Source organism: Sciurus carolinensis, chromosome 5 (genome assembly GCF_902686445.1).
Source record: "Sciurus carolinensis chromosome 5, mSciCar1.2, whole genome shotgun sequence".
Taxonomy (NCBI): domain Eukaryota; kingdom Metazoa; phylum Chordata; class Mammalia; order Rodentia; family Sciuridae; genus Sciurus; species Sciurus carolinensis.
The window spans coordinates 120,358,258-120,378,097 of NC_062217.1; the positions used below are offsets into that span (position 1 = coordinate 120,358,258).

Below are 19,840 nucleotides of genomic sequence, written 5' to 3' on the forward strand. Positions count from 1 at the left end.
CACAATAAAGTAATTAAATAATATTATTACTATTACTATGGTTACTGTTATTATTTGTGGTACTGGCTTTTTTTTTTTTTTTTTTTTTTTTTTCCAGTGCTGGGGATTGAACCCAGGGCCTTGTGCTTGCAAGGCAGGCACCCTACCGAGTGAGCTATCTCCCCAGCCTGTGGTACTGGCTATTGAACCCAGCAACACTCTACTTTTTTTGCTTTTTTTGAAACAGGGTCTCAGTATGTTGCCTAGACTGGCCTCAAATTTGCAATTCTCCTGTCTCAACCACTTGAGTAGCAGGGATTTCAGGTGTGCTTCACCATGTCCAGCTTAAAATTCACCCTTTTAAAGTGTATACTTACATGGTTGTGGCAGTCATCATCAGTATTTAATTCTAGAACATTTTCATTAACTGTCGCGAGCAGCGAGTAAGAGAGGAATCAAGTTTGGTTCCAACAAGTGGATTTTATTCATGCAATGCACACTCTACTTAACATTCCTAATAATAGCAAGTCACAAATACATTGAAGATTCACTCCCTTGTTCACCTACGGTCCAATCCCCATGGACTTACTGAATGCAATGTCTCTAGCCAAGAAGTCAGTCAGCAAGACCGAGGAGGTTCTTCTCAACCTTAGCCTCTCTCAGCTCCTCAGATGTCTTTGGATGTCCTCGGGTGTCCAATGAGCTGGAGGCTGGATGGCAGTCGTCATTGTCTGGCCTTGCTGACAACGGTCCATCAGCAGTCAGCAATAGTGTGGACAGCCGCCGGGGCAGTCAAGAGACAGAGCGACGGGGAGTCCTCTGGTCACGGTGCTGCTGACAGTTTGCTCCTAAAGTCCAGGGGTTTAAGTGGTGATTTTCAGCCCACTCATGCTCTGGTCTTCATTGATAAAGACCAGAACACGACCAGACTAGGAGCCACCACTCAAATCATAGATGAAGGTTCATATTGGCATTGTTCAGGAGTGTCATCCTGCCACACAGCAAGTTTGTCACCTGGTGCCTTTTATGATTTTAGTTTTACAAGTCCAGGCAAATACCAAATACAGCTTTTTATTACTACATAACTAACAACTATAGCGATTCCTATTATTTTCTTGCCTCATTACATTACCCCTATAGAAACCCAGAGTCATTATATAGCATTTACCTCTTCTTCTGTACCCCATTCCCTGGTTACTACTAATCTGCTTTTTGTCTCTATGGATCTATCTATCTATTCTGGACTTTTTCTACAAATAAAATCATACAATATTTTCTCTTTTGTGACTTGTTTCTTTCACTTAACATATTTTTTGAGGTCTGGGGATTGAACCCAGGGCCTCAAACATGCTACACTCATGCTCTACCCCTGAGCAACATCTTCAACTCTACTTCGCATGTTTCAAAGTTCATCCACGTGCCATGTATCAGTACTCTGCTGTATTTGATGGCTCAGAATATTTCATATATTACTTACTCATTAACATTTTGTATATTCATTCATCAGGTGACAGATGAATGTTTCCACTTTTTATTACTTAATTAATTATTGTTGTGGCACTGATAATTTAATCCAGGGGTGCTCTATCACTGAACTACATCACCAGCCCCTTTTAGTTCTTATTTTGAGGCAGTGTCTCTCACTGTTTCCCAGGCTGGACTCAAACTTTTGATCTTCCTGCCTCACACTGCCACCAAGCTGGGTTAACTCTGGTTTTGATTTGCATTTCTCTAATAATTAATGCTGTTGAGTACCTTTTTATATGCTAATAGACTATTTGTATATGGAGATATGTCTTGCTGTTCACCTATTCCTTAACTTTAGTTAATTGGAGCTGGGGATGTAGTTCAGTGTAGTTCAGTGGTAGAGTGCTTGCCTGGTTTAAAAAAAAAAAAATTCTTTTTGTCCTTGACTGTCAAGGATTACTTGTGTGTTGTGGATTCTAGATTCCTATAAAATATGTAATTTCCAAGTATTTTCTCTTTATGATGCCTTTTCACTTTCTAGTGTTTGAAACAAAAGTTTTCAATTTTTTGAGAAATTCTATTTTACCTATTTTTTATCCAGTAGCTTGTGCTGAATTTCTTCTCTTCATTTTTGTAATCCAAAATTATAAGTGGATTCACTCTGTATTGTGTAGAAACTTCACTGGCTTGATTGAATTGTCTCAAATTATTTTTTCTCTTTCCTTCTGTATGTAGTATGTGGCATATGGTGAGCGCATAGATGTTGGTTAAATTGAATATTGATGTTAGATGTGGAATTGGTATGCAGTAAACACTGATATTTGAAGGGATTAATAACAATTTATCATGTGTTCAGTACCTACTAAGTGCTCATTATTGCATTAAACACTGACATGCTCAGTGTTTCATTTAATCTAACAACAATCTTATGAAATGTATATTCTGCTCCCAATTTATGAAGGAAGACACTTGGGCTCATAGAGACTAGGTAAATTGCCTAGGGCCACAGAGTTGATACAGGATTAGAGAATCTGACTTGGAGGGCATCCTCTGTGTTCCTCCACAAGCTGTGGCCATAAGCAAAATGTTTATGGGTTGAGGGATAATCATGGGGAGAATACTGCTTTTAGATTGTGGAACTTGGAAGGAAATGTTATGATAGAGTCATAGGTTCAGCCGGGTGCAGTGACACACACCTGTAATCCCAGTGACTCAGAAAGCTGACTCAAGAGGATCCAAAGTTTGAGGACAGCCTCAGCCACTTAAGGAGCCCCTTAACAGAACCTGGTCTTAAAATACAAAAGAAGGGGCTGGGGTTGTAGCTCAGTGGTAGAGCACTTCCCTAGCATATGTGAGGCCCTGGCTTCCATCCTCAGCACCACATAAAAATAAATAAATAAAATAAAGGAATTGTGTCCATTTACTACTAAAAGAAATCTTTTTTAAAAAAATACAGAAAGAACTGGAGGTGTTGCTCAGTGGCAGAACACCCCTGGATACAACCCCTAGTACCACAAAAAACAAAACAAAACAAACAAACACAACAAAAAACAAAGAAGGAAGGGGGAAAAAAAGAAAGGAAAGAAATCTTACAGGCTCATTTCACAAAAAATGCAATTTAAAGTTTTTTTAAATTTATTTTTCTGACAGTAGACAGACACCTGACAGTAGAGTGCATTTTGACATACATAGATGGGGTATAACTTATTCTAATTAGTATCCCATTTTTGTGGTTGTACATGATGTGTAGTTTTTTAGAATGTTTGGGAGGTGATGGTTAAAAACCCCTGGGTTCAATCCCTGGTTAAAAAGAGAGAGAGAGAGAAAGAGAAATAGTTTTTTGCTATGTTACTCAGGCTGAACTTGAACTCCTGGGCTTAAACCATTCTACCTCAGCCTCCTGGATAATGGGACTATATGAATCAAATACTTTTAATTTCAGTGTTTTCCTTTGACCTATTTTTCTCCTTTTTTATTTTTACTTATATTTCATGTCACTACTTCGCATCCCCTCTGAATCATGGTCTGGCAATTCTTGAGTTCCATGGTAATATTTCACTCTTCCATGCCCTCAAGCATGGAAGCATATTTTGCCTAGCTTTTCTAATTATCTAGCAGGAGAGTTGTTCCAAATTATCAATTCCATTATCACTGAAAATGAAAGTTTTATGCTCTTTTTAAATTCATAAATATAAGATGATGTTAGCCTGGTGTGGTGGAGTTTGTATCTTGTCTCTAGCAGCACTCTTGTTTGATAGTAGATTTATCTGGGAGAGTTTCCATTGCCCTAAAATATTGGGTCCTGTGAATATCTCCAATTTTGATACAATATGAGTTTAATTGCTCATTATATTCACTTATACATAGTTGTATTAATTAGTGACAACCACAGTTCTCCATTGTTGTGATTGCACCAACTGGAAATTAGGTGCAGTACAGTTAATAGCACCTTAAGATTTTTTATCCCGCCGAGAATATTGATCTTGTATAAGATAGTGTTTTCCGTTGAATGAGCTAGGAGGAAAATAGTAATACTTTCTTTTCGAAACATGTAAAACCATTTTCATTTATCACATACATGGTAAGTGATTAGGAGAATGTTTGGTACAGCCAGGTGTGGTGGAGCACTCCTGTAATTCCATTGAATTTGGGAGACTGAGGCAAGGGCATCATATGTTCAAGGCCAGCCTTAGCAACTTAGTGAGCCGGTAGTAATTTAGCAAGATCTCTAAATAAAAATACAAAGGACTGGGGATGTAACTCATTGGTAAACCATCCCTGGGTCCAATCCCCAGTCCCCCCACCAATAAACAAACAAAGCAAATAAACAAGATAGGCAAAGCAATTTTTTTCATGTAAATCTAAACAATAAGACAATTGCATAAGCTTCAGTTTCATACCTATTCAGAGGATTTGGCTTGGATGACGCTGGTGTTCTAACCCAGTACCTGGAGAACTCAACTGAACTACATCCTAAGTCCCTACCTGTTTTTTGTTTTTAGTTTGTTTTTTTTCCTTCTCCCTTTAGTACTGGGGATTGAACCCAGGAGTGCTCTATCACTGAGTTACATTTCCAGACTTTTTTATTTTTTATTTTGAGACAGGATCTCTTTACATTGCTGAGACTAGCTTTAAACTTGAGATTCTTCTGCCTCAGTCTATGGAGTTGCTAGCATTATAGGTATGCACCACCACACCTGATCAGACTTCTTTTAAAAAGAAAGAAAAAGAAAGGAAAACAAAAATTATTATGATACAAACCAAATAGACTAGTAATAAGAAGCAGACTTTTTAGGACTGCAATGTAGTTAAGTGGTAGAGCATTTGCCAGCCTGCTCAAGACCCTGGGTTCAATCTCCACACCCCTACCCCTTAAAAAAAAAAAAAAAAAAAAGGAGCTACTATTTTTACCAACAGAAAACAGGACTTCTGCAGAGAAGGGGTTTGATATCAGGTGGATCCTCTTGGGGCAGGAGGTGGGGAGGGAAACCAGGGAATAGCCATACTAAATGATCAGACTCCTGCAGGGGGAGTTGAGTCAACCCAGCAACCTAAGATGGTTCTCCATTGTCAGTCTTTCAGGTTTTTATGTGTCCTGCAAGAAGTGAAACCAAACTAATTTTAAAAACTCTGATAGGAAATGGATGTGGTGACCCACACCTGGAATCACAGGCTAAGGCAGGAGGATCACAAGTTCAAAGCCATTGTCAGCAGTTTTAAATAAAAAATAAAAAGGGCTGGGATGTGGCTCAGTGATTAAGTACCCCTGGATTCAAACCCCAGTACCAAAAGACAAATAAAAGTCTCTGATATGGGTTGGCATCATGGCACAAGCCTGTAATCCTGCTATTGGGGTGACTGTGGGAGGAGGATTACAAATTTGAAGCCAATCTGGGCAATTTAGCATGATCCTGTTTCAAAATAATATAAATAAGTAAATAAATTAATAAATAGAGCTGGGCATGTACTTAGTAATAGAGCACTTGGCTGGCATGTGGGAGGTCTTAAGTTCAAGCTCTATTACTGGGGGAAAAATATCAAATCTCTGATAAAACTGTAAAAGGCATGATCAATTATTTTCTTATTATTATTGATTAAAAGTTTATAAAAGATGGCATTTCAATTTTTTATTTAATCCCAGAATTTTTTACAAACTGACAGCTCCCCAAAATGACATGGATGGGACTAGGTAGACCTAATGTTCAGGTGACTAAAATAGGTCTGGAAATGGAGAGTAGTAATGGCTGTACAACATGGTGACCATATTTAATTACACCAAACTATACCTGGAAAAAGAGATGAAATGATATATTTTGTGTTCCATATATTTGCTTTTATTTATATATTTTTCAGTACTGGGGATTGAACCCAGCGTGCACTGCTACTGAGGCACATCCCCAGCATTTCTTATTTTCATTTTGAGAAAGGGTCTCCTTGGGTTGTGGAGGCTGGCCTTGAATTTGCGATCCTCTTGCCTTAGCCTCCCGTCACTGAGATTAATAGACGTGTGCCATGATGCTGTTTACGTATATTTTACCATGAAAAAACAAAAAGTCTTAAAAAAGGGAAACAGATAAAGCTAACATGTATCTATTTTTTAAACTTGCTTTCAAAAGCTTACTGTATTTGAAAGCTTACAGAATTTGATCCCGTTTTTGTACCTGTTTCATGGCTACTTCCTTCCCTACAAAGAGGTTCTTGGAAGTAGTATGGGCTTGGTTAGTGTGTTTGTACTGGTGGATGTGGTTGGGTCACAATCCTTTGGTGTTGCTACAAGTGTTTAAGGAAGAGTTCAGAATACCACACCCAATAGGTTTTTTTCCTTACATGAACTTATTAAAAATTTTGAGGGTGAATGGTTGAGAGGTAGTGGGATAATGGGCTGGGGATGCAGCTCGGGGTTAGAGCATGCATGTCACCCTGGTTTCAATCCACAGCACCTGAAGAATAAAAGAGGGAAAACAAGGCATGCTGGACTTCACAATTCAACAAGCAAAGCGTGCTTTCGTGGCAAACTGAAAGCCTAGGAACCCAGGGTGATGAAATGCAGGCCTTCCGGCCCTCACTCTGTTCCCAATTTTTGGTTGTGGGAATCTGTTCTGAATCCAACTGCAAGTGGAAAACCCTTCTTTGGCTCAGCAGCCAGGCAAGCAAGCCATCCTGCCAATCCTCCAAATGGGCTGCTGAAACTTTGGCTCTGTGAGGCTGGAACTGGGGCTGTCTTCCCAAGATCTGTGCAGCTGTCAAGGTGGCTGTGACGGGGCTGTGACTGGTCTCTGCACTGCTTTTTGGCAGTGACCTTGAGACCAGTTAGCACACCATGGCTGCTCCAGTTCTTTGCCGATTTGGTCTTTTGCTTCCACAGTTGTAACGCCAGGGGGCTGATGGGAGGGAGACTTTTCTGTTCCTGCCTTTCCCAGTGTCTGGCAGGTGTTAACTATGGTGCCAGTTCTCTCAGTACCTGCCACCCACTAGGCACAGGGGCAGTCCCATGTATGTGAGTCTGGTGTATGTGGGTGGCTTGTTCCATCCCTGCTCAGGTACCCATCTCAGTCCCTGGGAAGCCGGTTGCTGTGCCTGTCCACCAGGCTGGTATGCAGACAGGTTCCACGTGGGGACCCACTTGTCAGTTTTGCAGAGAAATTCTCTGTGACAATTGATGATCTTGGAAGAGAAAGGAGCCAAAAGTGACCTTTTGTCCTACAGGTACCAGTCAGAATCTGTCTTCTGGTTAGTCGGGGATTTCTTTGGAAATGAAAGTCATCGGAAATGTCCATAGCAAGAGAGCGAAATCTTTTTTCTCTCTAGACACTCAGTGACAAGTGTATTTTAAAAACACCACCCCTTTTCCTTGTCCTCATCCTGTTCTTTTCCTTTTAAGTGGCTTTATTGTTGTTTTTTAATCTGCCTTTGTCATTGGACATTTATTGACAGAAATCAAATTGCTGTGTTTCTGGGCAGAGCGCCTGCTGCAAAGAGGTGTGGTTCCGAGGAATGAGACACGCAGCCCAACAGCTGAGCCTACACTGTCCTCACATAACCTCCCTGCCTTAAATATCGCCAATATTTAGCCTTGCCTTATAAAGTAAAAATGCACAATACCTTCCAGAGTTTCAGCAAGCCCAAATGCCCCCCTAGGCTTCGTTATATCTCCTGTAGGTTGGAGGTAGAGCAGCACACCCCTCCCCCATGGAGACCTACCCTCCGAGCCACCAAGAGGTTACTAATCAGGGAGACTCCGCCATCGATCCGATGGTGGCGACCTGGGGGATTTGTGTGCATTGTTTTTGCTGAAGCCTCCTGTGATTTCGGCGCGACCAGATCCTCTGCAGAGAACTCCATGTCGCAGCTTGTGGCTGCCTGTGTCCTGTGGTGAGAGCAGAGCCGCACAGGAGATCCTTTGTCTAGGAAGGGCTAGGCTGAGAAGATCACTTTGGAGTTGCTAAGCTCTGCATTGCCATTGGCTGCACTCTTTGTGGGGCTGTTTTTGCAAAAGGCATGCCCAGCACGTCTACAGTGCTGGCAGGCCAGGGCTGCCTTTAAACACCATGATAATAATACCAAAAGCAGTTTGCAGAACTGTTCCACTGTAGAGGCTTCCTCTGCAGAAGCAAGCAAGATGGCTACCTCGTGGGCTTCGCTGTGAAGAATGCAGAGGCTAATTAAGACAGACTCTAAGGGGAAAAAAGGGTATTTCCCTACTTCATCTTTATAGAAGGGCTTTTTTTTTTTCAGTGACTTTTAAAATATACATTTTACATAAGAGCTTTAGGTTTTGCCTAGCAAACATGTTGATGATTTTTAAATGGTAGAAGTAGTTTTACAGAAAAATAGTCAAAAATTTTGGGGGGGTGGGAGCTATTTTTTTTTCCTTAATGGAGGCTCATTTTCCAATTTGATTTTTTTTTTAGGTTATAAAAGAAAACAAGAGGCCCCAGAGGGAAAAGAAGCCCAAAGTTTTAAAGGTAATCAGCTGTTGATTAAATAATATTTAATTTTTTCCATTTCATGTAGTTTTTTTTTTTTTTTTCCTGTCACTTGAGGGTAAATTTGGAATACAGTGGATGTGTATTCTCCCAGATTTTCAGTAGATTAATGAATTTTCACTCAACTCAAGTTTTTTCCTCTTTTTTTCTGATGTACTGCATAATGTGCATATTAGCATCCTTTATTTTCAACTCCCACAAGTCTGCAGAAGGAAAAGTTTATATGCAAAGTGTTGTGAATAAAATTCATTTTTCTTTATATCCCCCTTTGTAACATCTGCATTTGTGTTGTTGCACTGGTGTGTGTACTTAAGCTTTTTAGGAGAAAGGTACTATTTGAAGTTGACAGCTAAGATCCATTGTGATTTTAATAGACCTCCCATTAAATACTATTTTAAAATTTGTGATTTTTTTTTTCCCTTAAGAATAATGGTTCTCAGTTTAGTTCAACTTAAAACGTATAAGTCATTGAAATCTTACAGTCACCTTATAATTGCTTAATACCACATTCTCATTATATCATCTTTAATTTTGGCATTCATAGGACTGTAGGAATAAGCATGGTTTCTTTATATTCTATACATTGACCGATGAGTATTTAACAGTAGCCAAATTTGGTTATAAGCTAACAATCCATATAGAAGCTTTGTACAGTATTTAGAAGGGTTAATTTTAAAACATATGGCATCACTAAAACTTCAAGGCTAGCATTAGTCTGGCAAATAGGTGCTTATGTGCTTAAGCTTTCAAGTGGCATATTGCTACTATAAACGTAAGCAACCTTTTTAATTGAAGAAGAAATGGCAAGCAATAAAGCAACTGGTCTGTAAAATTATATTGTACATATTTAATTTAAAATATTTGACCTAATTGTAACTTCTCTTTTGCAAATAAAGTTTTAGCTTCCAAGAGGAACAACATCTTGAACTATGACTATGGCAGAATTTTATCTTGTTTGTTCCCCTAGTTGTGTGAGTTGAAAATATTCATATTGAGAACCAAACCTTGTGTTGCTTTCTATTTTAGCTGACCACCTTGAGTTTTTATTTCCTGGGTATATACAGCATTGCCATGTACATTTTTCATCAACCAACAAGTATTTATTTCATATTTACCATGTAGTCAGCAATGTGCTAGACACTGTGAAGTGAATGAAATTGCTTGGCACAAATTCTCTTGGGGCCTGGACAAAATGAATAGTGGTTATTTTCAAGACAAATTAAACCATCTTCTGTTTTTCTTCATATTGATTCATCTACCTCCTTTCATGCCCTTCCCTTCTCCCATCTATGGAGTTCTACTTAGATCTCTCTATATTTTCTGTATTGGGTAAATCCATCTCAGGCATTAAGTTCTTCATGAGAATAGTTTCAGTCTTGCTGTTATAAATGGCTCTTAAACATTGGAGGGGGGGAATTATAGGAGAAAAAAGAGAGTACATAACAGAAACTAATAGACACTAAACCTGGTAGCTAAATCTTTTCCCTCCTTTGCTAGGACATGGAATTGGGCTTGGGGTGTGCTATTTAGTTCTGTTTATTATGTTAGTCTGTGGGTGTCCTGTCACTTGAAATAAATTTTGGAAGTAAATATACCGTGTATTGCTTTTGGGAATCATGGTGATAGATTCTGGACCTTTTTTTTTTTTTTTTTTTAAATTCAATTAAGTACCTGTGAGTGGTGGAATTTCATCTGCCCCATCAAGCAGAACTGAATTGTTGTTTGCTTCCCCTCCACAGTAACAGATTAATGAAATGAAGAATAGGGTAATGCTCTAAGAGAAAAAAATATATTGTTTTTGATGTAGGCACTTATGTTTTAAAAATATTTCCTGTTATATTCCTTTTCCAAGCTTTGCTTCTCTTCTGAAGAGTAGAAATGCTAAAAACCTTCAGATTTTAACTTGGTATTAAAATTCAGTGAGACAAATGTAGAATATTATATAACCCTAAAGGAGAATGGTAAGTGTGTTTGAGAAAGGAGTGAGGGTAGGAAAATGGATCTCAACTTAAGAGACAGAACTTCGTTCTGTTTTGAGGCACCGCACCACTGAGCCACATCAGGTTCTCCCTAAGTTGTCCAGGTTGGCCTTGAACTTGTTATTTTCCTTCCTCAGGCATTATAGGCCTGTACCACTGCCCCATAAGTTTTTATGGATAAGGACTTAAATGTTCCATTTGGATTCTCCCTAGAGATTCAGTGATGGGACTCTACAAGTTATGACTTGGTCTCTTTTCATAATTCTTTGTCCTTGCTTTTGGCATTGAACCAAAGATCTAGTCTGCTTTCCTTTGATTCTGGCTCCTTAGATCTTCAAATCCCCTGGGTCCCTTTGCCAGGTAGGTGCTATGAAAAATTGTTTACCTTCATCATCTCTTAGCTAAATGGATGAATAATACATGGAGGAAATTGGGTATAGAATTTGAAGCTTACCTTCCCTGACACCATGCTCCCCAAGAGGAAGCAGGTACAAGTCCTAAATCTCTCTGTGCTTATCCTCCAGCAAACATCCTAAGTTCTGAGATTCTTCACAGCAAGGTGCTGTGTCTTATTCCTTGTTGACTCTCAGCTACTAAAACAATATCTTAGATTAGTAGATACTCAAGAAATAATTGTCCAAAAATTAACTGGGGGGCGGGGGGGACACAAAGAATTTGAGGTTAATTCCATCCTGCTCTGAACCTGGTCCTATTGAAATCCAGTCGCAGGATTGAAATTGTTGATCTCACATCTCACATCTCTCTCTCTCTCTTTTTTAATGGTACCTGGGATTGAACCCAGGGGCACTTAACCATTGAGCCACATCCCCAAACCTTTTTCATATTTTATCTAGAGACAAGGTCTTGCTAAGTGACTTAGGGCCTTCGTAAGTTGCTGAGACTGGCTTTGAACCCTTCATCCTCCTGCCTCAGCCTCCCAAACCACTGGGATTACAGGCATTTGGCACCATACCCTGCTTCACAACTCTTCTCTAAATGAAATTGTTACTTACATGGATACCTATATTCATTCTGTTATACTTCAAATTTTAAAGCTTTAAGTAGTGATTCAAATTTTTTAGAAGTCTTCCTCTTGCTGAAATGTTTCCTTTATAAGCACTTTATGACCAGAGTGGCATCAAACACAAGAGGCAGGGTTGGGTGAGGCTGGCTCAGCATTAGCTTCCCCTTCAAGCCCTCTTGGTAATCATTGTTATTTTCACATAGGGATGGCAAATTCTTAGCTCTGCTGTATTAAGAAACTTCTGTTGGTTTGTTGTTGTTGTTGTTGTTGTTGTTTGTTGTGCTAGGGATCGAACTCAGTGCCTCACACAGGATAGGCAAACACTCTACCACTGAGATACAGTGGTATAGATACAAAATAAAAAGATACTTGTTTTTTTTTTTTTTTAAGAGAGACTCTTCCTAAGTTTCCAAATCTGACCTGCAGCTTGCTAGCTTCCTCCCTCAGCCTCCCGAGTAGCTGGAATTACAGGTGTGCACCACTTTGCCTAGTTTGATTCTTAACTACAGTAGAAGTGTGAACTAGTTTCAGTTCATGACTCATGAACTTGAGCTTGCAAATGACATGCTTTGGAATTCCTTTTGAAAGAAACATTTATGTAAATATTCTGTGTATATGGCTGAGGAGATGAGTTTGGAGGATATATTTTCTTAGAGAAAGTCAATATTTTTTTCAAATTTCGTTTTTAGTTGTAGATGAACACAACACCCCCATTTTATTTATTTATGTGATGCTGAGGATCTAATCCGGTGCCTCACACTTGTGAGGAAGTGCTCTACCACTGAGCCACAACCCCAGTCCAAGAAAGTCAGTTTTTAAGGTAATATTAACTTGCTTTGATTGGCAGTGTTTTTCCCTGAAGAAAACCAGCACAATCAGTTGGAGGTTTGAGCAAAAATTCATAAAGGGAGCATTTTATTTATTTATCTATTAGTACTGGGGATAGAACCCAGGGGTGCTTTACCACTGAGTCACATCCCTAGCCCTTTTCTTTTCTTTTTTTATTTATTTTTATTGTAAACAAATGGGATACATGTTGTTTCTGTTTGTACATGGAGTAACAGCATACCATTTGCGTAATCATACATTTACATAGGGTAATGATGTTTGAATCATTCTGTTATTTTTTTCCTTCCTCCCACCCCTCCCACCCCTCTTTTCCCACTATACAGTCCCTCCTTCCTCCATTCTTGCCCCCCTCCCACCCCCCATTATGTGTCATCATCCGCTTATCAGTGAGATCATTCGTCCTTTGGATTTTTGAGATTGCCTAGCCCTTTTCTTTGTATTTTATTTAGAGACAGGGTCTCACTGAGTTGCTTAGGACCTCTCTAAATTACTAAGGCTGGCTTTGAACTTGCAATCCTTCTACCTCAGTCTCCTGAACTGCTGGGATTATAGGCATGTACCACTGCCCGGTTTAAAGAAGTACTTTAGAGGTGTGAGAGGAATTAACAAAATAACTAATGATAGTAAAAGATAACAGGACTAAGGAAAGTAGAGAGGTATTATTACTGGGCTGGAAAGGCAGAGGAGTGGGGGAGGAACTCAAGTGCAGTGGTAGCTGAAAAGAGGGAGCAAGATTTTTGTTTTTGTTTCCATTTTGTACAGTACTGAGGATTGACCCAGGGGTGCTGAACTATGTACTCAGCCCTTTTTACTTTGAGACAGGGCCTTGCTAACTTGCTCCGGCAGACTCGCGATCTTTCTGCTTCAGCCACCAGAGTCCCTGGGATTACAGATGTGGGCCAGGACATTGGCTATGAGCAGGGATTTCAGCTGTGGTTGTTGATAGAAGGGGGATTCTACTTGGAGTCATGGGGGAATGAAACCTTGGCTTCCTGTCTTCTCCTGTTTTTGATGATGAATCCCAATAAAAAGCCAGAAAGAAAGGGAGTTGTCTGTCAACTGCATCTGGGTCATGCTTCTGGGATATGTACCAGTATATAGAAGGTACATATCCATCATTACTAGTCACTACAAGGGCAGTACTACTGGGTCAAGAAGAGGACCCAAATCTTGATCATGAAGATGGTAACATTAGGTGAGGCTGGGTGAAAGTTATATAAGAATTCTGTACTCAGGGCTGGGGTTGTGGTTCACTGTAGAATGTTGACCAGCATTTCCAAGACCCTGGGTTTAACCTCCTCTGCTGCCAAAAGAAAAAAAACAAAACAAAACAAAACTGTATACTATGTTTGCAATTCATGAATTAATCTAAAAATCATCTCAAAACAAAAACTATAGACTGGGATTTTAGCTCAGTGGTAGAGCGCTTACCTAGCATGTGAGGCACTGGGTTCAATCATCAGCACCACATAAAAAATGAATAAATAAAATAAAGGTATTGTGTTCATCTTCGAAATAAACAAGCAAAAAAATAAAAAGTGTGAGCATCCTAGGGAAGGAGACACATTTATATATTCTGTAATTAGATATTCTACCTTGGTGGCCAGGGAACATTTTCTAGCTCTTTGGTTATAAAACATCATAGAGATAGTAGAGTGTTTGGAAGAACTGGGTGAACAAATATAAAGAAATGTCAGTGGATATTAAACCAGGAAACTGTCTACAGAGGCTGATCTATAAAAGAAAAAATCTAAACGACATGATCTTGCTGCTGGGTTCTGCACTGGCAGCCCTACTCTTCACTGTTTCCTTCCTTGATGAGGCTGATAAGGAGGAAGAACAGGTCGTGGGGGGGGGGCGGGGGGCATAAGGCTTGTGTCACTAGCAGAGGACAGGACACTTGCATATAGTATAACTACATGTCATTTTGAAACATGTTTTAAAAAGAATCAAATTGTAAATGATTGAGTCACATTTGTACATGGTCTCACTTGGCATGACATAGTGATTTTCAAAATATTTAGGACCAGGGCACAAGGTTCAATTCCCAGCACCACAAAATAAATAAATAAATAAATAAATAAATAAATTTTAAAAAAATTTAGGACAAACAACATTACCCTATGTAAATTTATGATTACACAAATGGCATGCCTTTACGCCATGTACAGAGAAACAACATGTATTCCATTTGTTTACAATAAAAAAAATAAAAAAAATAAAAAAAAATTTAGAATGATTACCAAGCCTCTGTGAAATACTTCAGAAGGAATCTTTTTCTGAATAGCATAATTAATATTTACTAAATATATTTTGAGCACATTGTAAATGCTGGGACTATACTGGAAAATTTAAGACCAATGTGTTTCCTGCAGGAAACACAGGAGATTAAATGCTACTGAAGAAAGGCAAGCAGAAAATTTAAAGACAAATAAATTACAAATTGCAGTGAATGTTTTGAAGGAAAGAACAACAAAAAGTGGTAAATGGGGAAAACATCCTTTAAGGAAATGTGTCTGGGATTTGTGAGAACTTTTCCTTAATTTGTAAATCTTAACATATATACAAGTAGATTTAAAAGGACCGAGATGCCTCCTTTATTTTCAAATCCCTTAAGCTACAGGAAATGGAAGTTCACAGATGTTCACAGAGCTGCTACAGATTTTGTTGTCTGCCATTTCATCTACAACATTGTTTCATTTAATAAAAGAAATCATTGGTAAAATGATACTTTTTAAAAACTGGTAATAAATGCAGCACTCCATTACTTGTAGCAACATGTTGCAAATTGAAGTGATCGATTAAGTACTAAACCACAATTGGGGGAGAAAGACATGCCATTTTGATAGTTCTTCGTAATCCAAGGCAACTTGTTCCATATATTTGCATGTATTGGCCAGTGGGTTTTATTTTGTTTTGTTTTGTTTATTAGTACTGGGGATAGAACCCAGGGATACTTTACCACTGAATCACATCCCAAGCCCTTTTCTTTGTATTTTATTTAGAGACAGGGTCTCACTGAGTTGCTTAGGACCTTGCTAAGTTGCTAAGGCTGCCTTTGAACTCAAACCTTCCTGTCTCAGCCTCCTGAGTGGCGGGATTACAGGCATGTGCCACCGAGCCTGAGGGATTTTGGGGTGGGTATTCAGAGTATACCAGCTTAAAAAACAAACAAATGAACAAGCCAACATATAAATTGGAAGAAAATAATTTGAGAACACAAAGGGGGTCATGTAAATTTAATAATTTAGTTTCGCAATTCAACAAATGGCCTTTATTTTGCTCATTCTGTCATAAATTGGCAAAAGCTGTAGAAGACGTGTGTTCATACAGCAGTGTTTATTCACACCATCAAAGGCACACATGGGGTTGCTGGGTTGCATACCCAGGAACTGTTATGTTGCATTTTGCCTAGAGAGGATCAGATTAATTTCAGTGCTGGGTTCTCACCAAACCAGCTCACGTACAGTCATACAGTTATCATGAAAGCATGTGTATTTTCAATGTTTCAAGACCCATGTCCAGACTTTGGCTGGGTGGTACATTCCTGTAATCCCAGCAACACCAGAGGCTAACTGAGACAAGAAGAAGTTCAAGGCCAACCTCAGCAACTCTCAGGGAGACCCTCAGCCATTTAGTAAGATCTTGTCTCAAGTAAAATGGACTGGGGATGTAACTCAGTGGTAAAGGGCCCCAGTAAAGACAAACAATAAATAAAATACTTATAAATTCTTTTTTTTTTAAATATACCTTTATTTAAAAAAATTTTTTGTGTGGTGCCGAGGATTGAACCCAGGGCCTCACACATGCTAGGCAAGCACACTACCACTGAACCACAACCCCAGCCCAAGACGCATCAATTCTGTGATTTATTTTTCCTTTCTTCTTTTTCTGTTCCCCTCACCACCCCACCCATACCTCCCATCCTGGGTATTGGGGATTAAACTCAGGGCCTCACATAGACTAAGCAAGTGCTCTGCCACTAAGCTATATCCCTAGCCCTGATTCTGTGATTTCTAGGAATGATCCCAGAGAATCTGAGTGAATAAAAGCCAAATGAGGTTGGATGGACTGAGAAAAATTTCATTCAAGCTACAAACAGAAAAAACACATCACTCAAATTCTTCCTAGTCTACAAAAGAACATATGCCTTGTGTCTTGAATATTTATGCTCATACTGTGTTTGTTTTGATGGTGCTGGATTCATCTTATATTTGAAGTGTACCTTCCCTCCTGCATAGTTCTCCATTTACTAACTATAATACATTCTCAAGAGTTGGATAAAAATATGCTGGGCACAGAGATGATCACCTGTAATCCCAGATTGCAAGTTCAAAGCCAGACTCAGCAACTTAATGAGGCCCTAAGCTACTTAGTGAGACCCTATCTGAAAATAAAAAATTAAAAAAGGGGTGGAGGGTTGAGGAGGTGGTTCAGTGGTTCAACACACCTGGGCTCAATCCCCATTTACCTACCACCCCCCCCCCACCACCAAAAAAAGAAGAGTTCAAAAAAATACCCAAATAATTATTCATTTAATTTTTGTTAAAGTATTAACCTTTTTCATTTTCAGATTATAACTGTTTTGATAGTGGAATGTCATTCAGTATCCAAAATAAATTCTTTTTAAATATATTTTCAAAGATTTTATAGCAAAATTTATCTACCACAATGACCTATGCAAGAACAGTGGCTGTGTGTGTGTTTGTGTTCCTGTGTTTGTTGGGGATTGAACCCAAGGCCTTATGCCTTCTAAGCACATACTCTACCACTGAGTTATACCACCAGCCTGAGTGGCTTTCTTTTTATTTTATTGTAATGCACTTATTTATTTTGAGTTGTGATCTTGTTATGTTGCCCCATGACCTTGAACTCTCAATCCTCCCAACTCACCCTCCCCAGTAACTTTTTAAAAATGCCTGTTCTAAGCAGGGCTTGGTGGTGCACACCTGTAGTCCCACCTACTTGAGAGACTGAGCTGAAGGACCACCTGAGCCCAAGATTTCAGTACCAACCTGGTAACTAAAGCAAGGCTGTCAAAGCAAAAACAAAATCAAGACAAACAAACAAAAACAAAGAAAAACAGGAATTGACTTTGAGTTCAAATGAAAGCAAAAGTTAAAATAGAAATTAGTGCAGCAACATTTGAATATATAGGAGAGAGTACCCCTTTTTTCAAGTCATCGGGCCATTTTTGATAATGTAGAAATCCAGATACATATCTAGTACATTTATATTAATGTAGAAAACCCAAAACCTATAGAAGAATTTGAGGAATAGCACATGAGCGGGGCATGGTGGCATATGCTTGTAATCCCAATAACTCCACAGGCTAAGGCAGGAGGATTGAGAGTTCAAAGCCAGCCTCAGCAATTTGGCAAGGCCCCTGAGCAACTTAACAAAGAACTTTGTTAAAAAAATAAAAAGGGTTGAGGATGTGGCTCAGTAGTTGAGTGACTGGATTCAATCCCTGGTACCAAAAACAAAGTAAAACAAAATGTTATTTTGTGGCAGGGCCTGTCTAGGTTGCCCTGGCTGAGAATAACTGGGTCTAACAGGGCTGTGATACCATGCCCAGAACCCTTTGTTTATTGGGGGAGGGGTACTGAGGACAATGCCCAGGACCTTGCACGAGCTGGACAAATGGTCTAACTCTGAGTTACACTCTTAACCACAATATCGATTCAATTTAATATTATATACTCTACTTTACATTTTAGAAATTTTCAAAGCCTCCCAGCACTGTGGCACACAACTATGATCCCAGTGACTCTGGAGTCTGAAGCAGGAAGATGGAAAGTTACAGGTCAGCCTTGGCAATTAGTGAGACCCTGCCTCAAAAAAAAAAAAAAAAAAAAAAAAAAATTAAAAAGAGTGGTTATGTATCTCAGTAATAAAGTACTCCAGGATTCAGTGCCCAGTACCGAAAGAAAAACAAACAAAAGAACAAAAGCCCTCTCCCCAATCCTCTTGAGCTGCTTTCCTCCTCAATCTATTATCCAGTACTAGAGTGTTATCAATTTGTATTTGGTCGTGTTGTCTCAAGTCTCTTTTAATCTGTCTAGTTCTCCCACCATCCTGAGTGGATATGGATGTGTTTCTTGCATATTCTTGGAGACTACCTGTCCTTTGTTACATTTCTATAGAATTTTTTTATTTGAAGGTCAAGTGGAAGGGGTCATGTGACAGTAAAATTCAGGTTTCAAACAGGTTCTCCAGTCTATAACTGTTGAGGGTCTTCCTTCATTTAAGAATGTCCAGCATAGGGCTGGGGTTGTGGCTCAGTGGTAGAGTACTTGCCCAGCATGTGTGAGGCACTGGGTTCAATTCTCAGCACCACCTGTAAATAAATGAGTAAAATAAAGATCTATCAACATCTTAAAAAAAAAAAAAAAAAGAAGAATGTCCAGCATAAAACGTTGTGTTTGCACAGGTGTATTGCAGTTTTAGGGAGTGTGAGACAGGAGGATTGCAAGCTCGAGGCCAGCCTGGGCAACTAAGGGAGACCCTGTTTCAAAACAAAATGAAAAGGTCTGGGGATGTCGCTCAGTGGAAAAGTGCCTCTGGGTTCAATCTGCAGTACCCCACCAGAAAAAAAGGAATGTCTAATGCTTCTCGGTCCTAAATTTCTAATTAGAGGAGATTTGCAGATTGCTAAAAATAGATGTAGTTGCCTAAACTCAGAGATTAAATTGATCTGCTGTATCTACACCAGGTGATAACAAGGAAGGGAGATAAAGGGATATACCAATCATTGCTTCCATGGAAAAATAAAAAAGAAGAAATTAAAAAATGAAATAGAGGCATTTACAGAGCCATGAGGAAGCATGGATGAAAATATTATTGGACTGAAATATGGGTTTTGGTGAACTTTATAAAATACTAAGGATATTTGTTGATTAAAATATGTGTAAGCTATTTAAATATATTGATTTTGTTATCCCACTCATGAAATCTAGTTTCTGACCTCCGTTAGTAGATAGTGTAAAATAGCCACTCTGCAGGTTGAAACATTTAATTGGAAATGTAATCCAGCTGTCCAAGGCTTAGTTAAAGCCTCTAATATTTAATCACGTAAATGTAACAAGTTAGAATCATCAAAATAAAGAGTTACCTAGGCCACATTTCCTAATATAATGCTTTATGATAAATGATAGCATTAGAGTACAAAGACTGACTGGTTAATTTCTGCTCAATATAATTTCTAAGGAAAAGTTCTGAAGATTAATATGTGTGCTATTCCTGGTCAGAAGATAAAAGACATTATAAAAAATATATAATGTATTTTTCTGTTTTGATTTTTCTGAGAAAGCTCAGGTGTGGTGGCACATGCTCAGGAGGCTGAAGCAGGAACTTTTTTTTTTTTTTTTTTTTTTGCAGTACGGGGATCGAACTCAGGGCCTTGTGCTTGCGAGATAAGCACTCTACCAGCTGAGCTATCTCCCCAGCCCTGAAGTAGGCACATTGCAAGTTCAAAATCAACCTCAGCAATTTAGTGAGGCCCTAAACAATTTAAGGGGTGGGGCTGACTCAGTGGTATTGCATATCTGGGTTCA

At 39.0% G+C, this 19,840-nt stretch overlaps 1 protein-coding gene across 2 annotated transcripts in view; it reads left to right on the forward strand.

Annotated features, from left to right (window-relative positions):
• Positions 1 to 19,840, forward strand: part of Tet1 (tet methylcytosine dioxygenase 1) — a 119,564-nt gene that overhangs the window by 20,070 nt on the left and 79,654 nt on the right. For both annotated transcript variants that reach the window (XM_047553927.1, XM_047553928.1), the window contains exon 2: positions 8,358 to 8,411. In XM_047553927.1, coding sequence (XP_047409883.1) covers positions 8,358 to 8,411 — 54 coding nt within the window. The remainder of the gene's footprint in view (positions 1 to 8,357; positions 8,412 to 19,840) is intronic.